At 37.4% G+C, this 9,188-nt stretch overlaps 1 protein-coding gene across 1 annotated transcript in view; it reads left to right on the forward strand.

Moving 5' to 3' along the window:
- Nucleotides 1-6,735, forward strand: part of SALL3 (spalt like transcription factor 3) — a 22,893-nt gene extending 16,158 nt beyond the window's left edge. The window contains exons 2-4 of the mRNA XM_069094994.1: nucleotides 1-1,705; nucleotides 1,922-2,262; nucleotides 3,673-6,735. The exon at nucleotides 1-1,705 is cut by the window's left edge and continues 1,238 nt beyond it. Of these exons, the coding sequence (XP_068951095.1) occupies nucleotides 1-1,705; nucleotides 1,922-2,262; nucleotides 3,673-4,104 (2,478 nt within the window). The 3' untranslated portion in view covers nucleotides 4,105-6,735. The remainder of the gene's footprint in view (nucleotides 1,706-1,921; nucleotides 2,263-3,672) is intronic.
- Nucleotides 6,736-9,188: the final 2,453 nt, after the last annotated feature.

Genomic DNA, 9,188 nt, shown 5'->3' on the forward strand with positions numbered 1-9,188 from the left:
TTTAAACATAAGTGTAGATTTTGTGCCAAGGTCTTTGGAAGTGATAGTGCTTTACAAATTCATTTGCGTTCTCACACAGGAGAGAGGCCTTTTAAGTGTAACATATGTGGGAATCGATTTTCAACTAAAGGCAATCTAAAAGTTCATTTTCAGAGGCACAAGGAGAAGTATCCCCATATCCAGATGAATCCTTACCCTGTTCCAGAATACCTCGACAATGTCCCCACTTGCTCTGGAATTCCCTATGGAATGTCACTGCCGCCTGAGAAACCAGTGACAACCTGGCTAGATAGCAAGCCAGTGTTGCCAACTGTCCCCACCTCCATCGGACTGCAGCTTCCTCCCACTATACCTGGTGTTAATAGCTATAGTGACTCCCCAAGTATTACTCCCATAAGCCGGTCACCTCAGAGGCCATCTCCTGCTTCAAGTGAATGCACTTCTTTATCCCCTGGTCTGAACAATTCTGAGTCAGGCATAACAGTGACTGCAGAATCCCCACAACCAATTCACAGTGGGTCTTCTCTAGCAAAAACTGAACCCATCAGTTTACCTTCCACAAATACACGAGTGGGAGAAGTCTCCATCAGCGTGCAAGTTACTACAGTTTCCACTTCAATTGTTACCACTGTAACAGATAGCAGTGTTTCCACAACTCTCCCAAACCCTGTGCTTCCAACAATCTCTGACCAGTTCAAAGCAAAGTTCCCATTTGGTGGTCTGCTTGACTCTATGCAAACATCAGAAACCTCAAAGCTGCAACAGTTAGTTGAGAACATTGATAAGAAGATGACAGATCCAAATCAATGTGTCATTTGTCACCGGGTGCTTAGTTGTCAGAGTGCTCTCAAGATGCATTACAGAACACATACAGGAGAAAGACCATTTAAATGCAAAATTTGTGGACGTGCCTTTACTACAAAAGGCAATCTAAAAACACATTTTGGAGTTCATCGAGCGAAGCCACCACTAAGAGTACAGCATTCGTGTCCCATTTGTCAAAAGAAATTTACAAATGCTGTTGTTCTTCAGCAACATATTCGTATGCATATGGGGGGACAAATTCCAAATACGCCATTACCAGAGGGCTTCCAGGATGCCATGGACTCGGAACTTTCTTATGATGAAAAAAATATTGAAACTCTGAGCAACTATGATGATGACATTGATGAAAATTCTATGGAAGAAGACCCAGAGTTAAAGGACACAGCAAGTGACTCATCCAAACCACTAATATCTTACTCTGGGTCATGTCCCCCTTCGCCACCATCTGTAATCTCTAGTATTGCTGCCCTGGAGAATCAGATGAAAATGATTGATTCTGTCATGAACTGTCAGCAGTTGACCAGCTTGAAATCCATAGAAAATGGATCAGGGGAAAGTGACCATTTAAGTAATGACTCCTCATCAGCTGTAGGTGATCTTGAAAGCCAGAGTGCAGGCAGCCCGGCCATGTCAGAATCCTCCTCATCCATGCAAGCATTGTCTCCAGTAAATAGCAACAGTGAAAGTTTCCGGTCCAAGTCTCCAGGTCTGAGCAACCAAGAAGATCCACAAGAAACACCACTAAAGACAGAAAAACCAGACAGTCCACCAGCTGCTCCTGAAAATGGAGGTGCACTCGATCTGACAGCCCCTACCCCCGCCAGACCAGTCATCAAGGAGGAAGCTCCTTTTAGCCTGCTGTTCCTCAACAGAGAACGTGGTAAGTTTAAAAGTACTGTTTGTAATATCTGTGGCAAGCCTTTTGCTTGTAAGAGTGCATTGGAAATTCACTACCGCAGCCATACTAAAGAACGTCCATTTGTTTGTACAATCTGCAGTCGCGGGTGTTCCACTATGGGTAATTTAAAACAGCACTTACTGACACACAAATTAAAAGAGCTGCCTTCTCAGTTATTTGAACCCAACTTTACTCTAGGTCCCAGCCAAAGTACTCCTACCCTGGTCACCAGCACTGCGCCTACTATGATCAAAATGGAAGTGAATGGTCACAGCAAGCCGATCTCACTGGGGGAGGGCCCTCCGCTTCCATCTGGAATCCAGGTTCCTGCTGCACCACAGACAGTGATGAATCCAGGCCTCACTCCTATGCTGGCACCCCCACCACGGCGAACGCCTAAGCAGCACAACTGTCAATCGTGTGGGAAGACCTTCTCCTCAGCAAGTGCACTCCAGATACATGAGCGCACCCATACTGGGGAAAAGCCATTTGGTTGCACAATCTGTGGTAGAGCTTTTACCACAAAGGGGAATCTCAAGGTAAGAAGGAAAACTCTCAATCTCAAAAATCAACCCATAAGGAAATCAGAGTTATTGAAAGGCATCTCTCTTAGGCTTTACAGGCTATAATTTTGCTGTGTTCCTGGCCAGGAGAAATGAGAAGCTAAGGAAGCCTGTTGTATGTTGTCATACATTCCTGTCAAGCATGATAACATGCAAGGGTTCAGTCCTGCCTTCTGATGTGTGGGTGTGTATCAAGGCCTGTTCTTCAAACTTGATCTTATGAAGCTAAGGCCAGATGCGTGTTTATAGCCTGTTCTATGAGCTAGGCGGTGAATGCACTTTGCACCTTGGCAGGCAGGCCCAACACTCAGTGGAACATTGGGATGAAAAGAAACCAACTTTTAAAGAGCTGTCACAGAATAAAACTCAGTCACTATAAAAAAAAAAAAAAAGAAAATGCTGCAGCAACTGTGAGGTTTGCTAAGCAATTAAAAAACAGCAACAACAACAAGATGTGTTCTCTTGTTCTATGTGGTCACCAAAGAGGAGCTGGTGGAGGTAGGGGTGTAGCTGAAGGAGAGCAATATACAAGTTCTGGAGTGTAGAGGAGCATAAAATAAATTCAGGAAAAAAAATAGAGCACATGGTAAACCCACTTCATATCCTCCCATAGGATGTTTTCCCAAGCTCACTTCTGTGAAAAGGTGTAGGATTTATTGCCAGTAGACCTGGGTCTCTATACTGCTTCTTATTGCATATCCTGATTTCTGTTCTATATAACAATGCATATCTGGGAAAGTTGGGTTTCAGTAGGCTTTTTAAAGATACCTCAGAGATCAATATTCCTATTGTTCTCGTAGCTCAGATAGGCATGCATGAGATAAAGGTGAAATGAGGACCATCTTCTGATCACAGAAAGTTCATAGAATGTTTTAAAACTAATTTGGGAGTTCTTATTTGAAGGGAAGGCAGTAAAGCAAGAGTACAGGAGGAAAAAAACAAGGGAAAAATTGCTAGATGGTTTAGAAGAAGGAAATGGAGGTCAAAGGAGTTAGCTGAACATAGTAAGAGAGCACAGGTCTTTATTCTCACATATTGAAACATTCTCTTGGCGGCCCTTGTGTTTTGTGAATCTGGGACAACTGTGTTTTGTTGTTTAAATTTTTGTCACCTCAAAGAACACACATTCATAATGTTAAAATGTACTTTGTGTCTCTAATGAAAATAATGTGCATATTTGCTCATAAGCTATTCCCCAGAAAGTTCACATGAACCATTTTCTGTCACTCCAAATTGCTTGGGAGAAAAAGAAAAATGGCCAATAAGTACCTGAAGGTTTGTACACTTCAATCCTAGGCAAATGACTGTATACAGCAAAGCAACAATTTAAGTTATGAGAATTTGCTTATTTGTAGTTTTTTTTCTTCTCTCATATTTTGTATGCAGGTTCATATGGGAACTCACATGTGGAATAATGCCCCTGCAAGACGTGGCCGCCGACTCTCTGTGGAAAATCCTATGGCATTGTTAGGTGGTGATGCACTGAAGTTCTCTGAAATGTTCCAAAAGGATTTGGCAGCTCGGGCAATGAATGTTGACCCCAATTTTTGGAACCAGTATGCTGCAGCGATCACCAATGGACTTGCTATGAAGAACAATGAGATTTCAGTCATACAGAATGGAGGCATTCCACAACTCCCAGTAAGTTTAGGTGGAAGTGCCATTCCACCCTTAAGTAACATTACAAGTGGTATGGACAAAGCTCGCACAGGCAGCAGCCCTCCTATTGGTGGCCTGGACAAAGCAAGTTCAGAAACAGGAGCCAGTCGTCCATTCACAAGGTTTATTGAGGATAACAAGGAGATTGGTATAAATTAAACGCGAGAAATGTGAATAACTCTTGGGACTCTTAATCAACACATTTGTTCTATTTCATGTACAAATTTGGAAGTTTTAAGCATTAGTCTTATTATCTAAATGCCTAGGTTCCCTTTAAAATTTTATCCATAGCAGAAAATACATTAACTGTGTGGCTGCTGAAAAGTTGTCTTGCAAGAGCTGCATGGTACTTCTTTTAACAGTGAGTTTGACTGTTATTGAGAACTCTGCAACCTTTAAAATTTAAGTTAACAAGGAGTCAATGGAAACTGCATTAGCAACTGAAAGAGGTTAGACCATGTCCACTTTGTTTCTTATAAAACTTAATGATCACCTAAGAGAGAAAAAAGAAAAAAAGGGGGGGGGGGCTTCACTGCGGCATTCTGGTCAAACTTATTTGCTGGTTCTGTTCAAATTAGTTAGAAACTTGAACTATGTTTTTAGAAATCTTAATCTTAAATAAGTGATTTAGTACCCCCATGCTGTGTATTATGACAGTATCCTTGTCTGTAGTATTTATAATGTTAAGATTATGCGGGTAACAGACAATATACTAGCCCCATCTTTAAATGAAGCTTTTGTACTGCAAAATACATCTGGCTATGTGATTTTTTTTAAGGCAAGATTTGTTTTATTATAAGTAAGTGGTTTATTTCAATGCAGGCAAAATTGTGAAGTTTTATTGGGAAAGATAGCATGCTTTTCATGTGCAAGTACCTGTCAGTAACAAATCTTTTTTTATTTAAATATTTGTAGCTGCTATGTGGACAGTTGTTCTATTAAATGAAAAATGTAGTGTGGTCTGTAGCTCAATGATTGGAAAACAAGTTACAGACAAACCTTATCACCATAAATTATTCACAACATTATAAACAGTTGTGAGTAAATATTTCATGTTATCAAAGTTGTACAATAAAAAAGTAATGTTTGTATAATGTGGTTGCAAACTCTTAATTTATACTATTGCACTTTTAGTATTTTGTATTAGGGAGGTTTGTCTATAATTTGAAAATAAAAAAAAAGAGATGTAAACTATTTTATAAATAGTACTTTGGTTTAAGGAAAATGAAAAAAAAAACCCGTTACAGTTTCTTGTTTTGTCTTAAGGTCAAACAATATGAGAGATCTATGCTACTTAAATAGAAAAGCCACCAAGATTTGTCAGATCCTCAGTACAATAGGGCCTGCCATTTCTGAAATTGAAATGATTTATTTAACTTTTCTACAAAGCCCATTAAATACTGTGACCACCCCTAACAAAACTTTGATGAATTAATCTTAGGACTGTGACATCAATGCAAGCCCAGGAAACAGTAAAGAGAACATTGTGTAGGTTTAATTTTACTGTAATCTGTTGTGTCTCTTTCTCACACACCCACAAACAAGCTGTTGACTGCCTCACAGCACTGGTATTATGTACAGTAAACTGGGAAGAAATATTAAGTGTCTGGCAGTATAATCAGTCATAACTGTAAAGCAACCCAAATTCCCAATTTGATGATTATCATCTCAGATTACAACAAAGCACAATGTCCTCTGATTATTATAATACCATTTTATGCTGATTACTTTGTTTAAAATAACATCATATAGCTAAAGGGACTGGTTCCACTCCTCTTAAGCTAGGATGCTGGTGAGGCTGGGGCTTAATCAAAACTTGAACAGTAAATGTTTTGTGTACTACCTCATTTTTGTGCATTACAAGCATGGTGGAGTCTGACACTATGAACTTCCGTCCAACAAAATTGTTCAAGGGACATCATGGGTAGCTGGGTAACAGTGCAAGGAGTTGTATGCCCCTGAAGAAAAGAATCAGACAGTGAGGTCTTCTCAGTTAAGACTGAAAAAAAAATAGGACAATCTCTTATACAACAAAAAAAATTACTGTAAGAAGATGGACTATTTCTGCCATCGTGTAATTGAACGAAAAGAGTTTTGAAGACTTGTTAGCTGTTTATTTCTATTGGAAATGAACAATGAACTATACAGCTCTGTTTTCTACAGTGGTGAAATAGAACTTCCCCATATTATGCTATCTTTTACCGCAGAATGTGGGGGATCTGGGGGTTTTACAAGCATTGGAAAAAGAAAACTGAGGTGGTTTAATGTTGCTGTAATTCAGCAGTTGAATGTTTTTATTTATATGTGTCATTTTTGGTGTGAATTTTTTTGTTAGTATTTGGTACCATGTAGTGTTATCTCTTCTCCGTAAAGGATGTGTATAACTTAACAAAAGAGAGATGTAAAGTGTTGTAAATAAGATGGCTGATGAAGGTACAGTAAGACTGACCCCATTTTGTATTCAGGGTTAGGTCACTCCTCTCTGCATGGTGAAGAGAGACACTATTTTTATACTGCGATACCATGTAGGGCTAGGAGCCTCCCTGAACCAGCTGGGAATTGTTACCTAGATCCAATATTTTTTATGATTAAATCTTGTTGGCTTGACACATCTACTGATTGAAATGGATGTCTTAGTCTAGGTTACTATTTTTGTCATATGGAATTGAATAAAATGCAGGATGTAATATTATTTCTGAATTGCGTTCCTTGATTATTCTGATGGAAAAGTGAGAGTTGAGCTTATGGTCATTTGTGGTGGATGTACATCAATGATTTTTCTCTAACCTTCATACATGAATGTCAACATAGGGTTGACAAATTTAGGTCTAAGCAATATTTAAGTGTATCTTGATTATACTTCAGCTATTAAAAGCTTTTTTCTAAGAAGAAAATGCAGTCTCCTAAATGTGGATTGTGTATCTGCAATGAAAGAAGACGCGTTAGAAAAAGTCTAAATATTCAAAAGTATTGGCAGTGCCCAAAGGTCAACTATATTCTGAAACACTCTCAATGATCTGCATCAAGTGAAAAACATTGCTCCTCTGGTCATTTCAACAAATAGATGATGATCAAATCACAGGACGTTGAAGGACATGGAAACAAATTTGCTAGCAGAACTGAACAAAAACAATAGATATCACTGAGATTTCATTCCCATCAAAGCCTTACATCTGTTCCCTCCAAAGAGAAGGTATCTTTAATGTTAAAATTCATATTATTTTTGAAATCACATTTGACAATCCTCAAAATTATCGTAAAGTGATAGCATTTAGATTTTAAAATGATAGTCTGTTTTAAAGTCCCTTATAGAAGAAAGGAAAAAAAACACACCATAATTATCCTCTTCTCCTATGCTCACAGAATTTATCACATTTTTTTATTTCAGGAACTTAAACGTATTTCAGGTTCTGAAAAGATAACAAAAGTACTAACCATTTGGACAATTAATCATAGCTAAACTGACATTCTGTTTGTCGTTGCAAAAAATTTTAAAGTTAAATACAAATATAAAGTAGAAATAACCAAATATGAAAGGATGCAATATAAAGATAATTTATAAGAGGCAGGGAAAGTTCTCTCAGGGAATAGTAAAGATTTTCATTAGCACTTTAAGAGATTAAAATAAATTAAAAGATACAGAGCAAACGAATTAAAAACGTTTCTGAACTTGTATTTCCAAATCAGTCTTGATGCATAGTTCTTTCTGACATTAAGTAGAGGGTTACTTAAGATTATACAAACAATAAGAATGATAAATGTAAGCAATCCCTAAAAATTATATATACATATGCATATATATAGTATGTCTATATACACGTACTATATATGTATATGTATATATGTACACACACATTCTTCTTCAAAGTTTATCATAATAAGTATTAAACCTTAAAACTAATTAAGAGATACTGCTAACGGGCTTTCTAACAATTATTTTTAAACTCTCCGCTGTTTAATTTTATCCCTATAGAAGCTTGAAAACAACAGGATTTCCTACTACCTGTGTTGCCTCAGTATTTGGCAGACATTCCATTGATATTCTTTTTTTTTTTTAACAAAGCCACAGCAAACATCATGGGTATTTCTTTTTTACTGTGCTGCATTTACATTTCCAACCTAATCAACTTCAAAACACTCTATTTTATATTGCCTCTTTTTCTATTGCCACAGAAGTCCAAACCTCTAATTTCTCCCCTTGAGTATATGCTTGAAACAAGAATGATAATGATCCATCCTGTGTAATCAGTTCTGTGCACAGTCTTTCACAAGTATACTAACCAACCTGTATATGCCATTCATTGACTATCCTTTGTGTCAAGGCCCAGTGCTCATTTGCTAATTGCTGTTACTGAGGAAGGAGTGGAGAGATTGTTTATTCCTTTAGAAAAGTTCCTTACAATATGATGGTTCAGGGGGAAAGGATGAAGTAGCTCAACCAGGTTTTAACTGCATTTGTTGATTTTCAAGTTTGTCTGAATTTGGTTTCTAGAAAAGATTTTAAAATTACTGTTAACAACTATGAAGGCTAATTGGAATTTCTCTTTTCTTTTTCATTCCCCTTAGACAGTAAGACTTCCTGATACTTAACTTTGTTTATTGTCATTTGTGAAAGAAGAAAAAAAGTAAAAATAATACAACTCATAGTACAATTTTTAACTGTTCTTTTATTTAATGTTACTGAGTTAGAAAAATGAGTTTAACAGTAGATACCAGTGACAGACTGACATACTCACCAGAGTATGATAGAGTTTTAAGAAAACAAAAAGCACACTGGATCCCATGAGAGTTAGGAAGCTTGGCCTCTTACCAGTTCTATGACTAAGTAATTTGTTGTATTCAACTTGTCTTCTTTGGGACTCAGTTTCCTCTTAAGGATGTTGGATTTAGATGATCTCTAGGATTCTTCCAGCTGTGAAATTCTGGAACGTGCTCCAAAAAGTATGCCTCAGGCAGCAATTCCCAACATGCATGGATAGAACACATATGAGTGGTTGTTCAAGAATGTTTTCTCAAGGGCATGTATGTGAAGTTTATTTCAGAGGACAACACTTGGAAAATTTATTAGGTACTGAAACTAATCGATATTTGTGAATCATGAGAGATATGTTCATTTGTGTTTTTTTTAATTAGGAGTTTTTGCCAAAAAATTCAATACTAATGATAGTTATAGTAAAATCAAGACAAGTTATAAAACAAAATGCATTTTCTATTAGAAAAGAGCCTGTAAGAAATGATTCCAT

Source organism: Petaurus breviceps, unplaced genomic scaffold (assembly GCF_028583685.1).
Source record: "Petaurus breviceps papuanus isolate PSGF00001 unplaced genomic scaffold, PetGlider_PUasm1.0 224, whole genome shotgun sequence".
Lineage (NCBI taxonomy): Eukaryota > Metazoa > Chordata > Mammalia > Diprotodontia > Petauridae > Petaurus > Petaurus breviceps.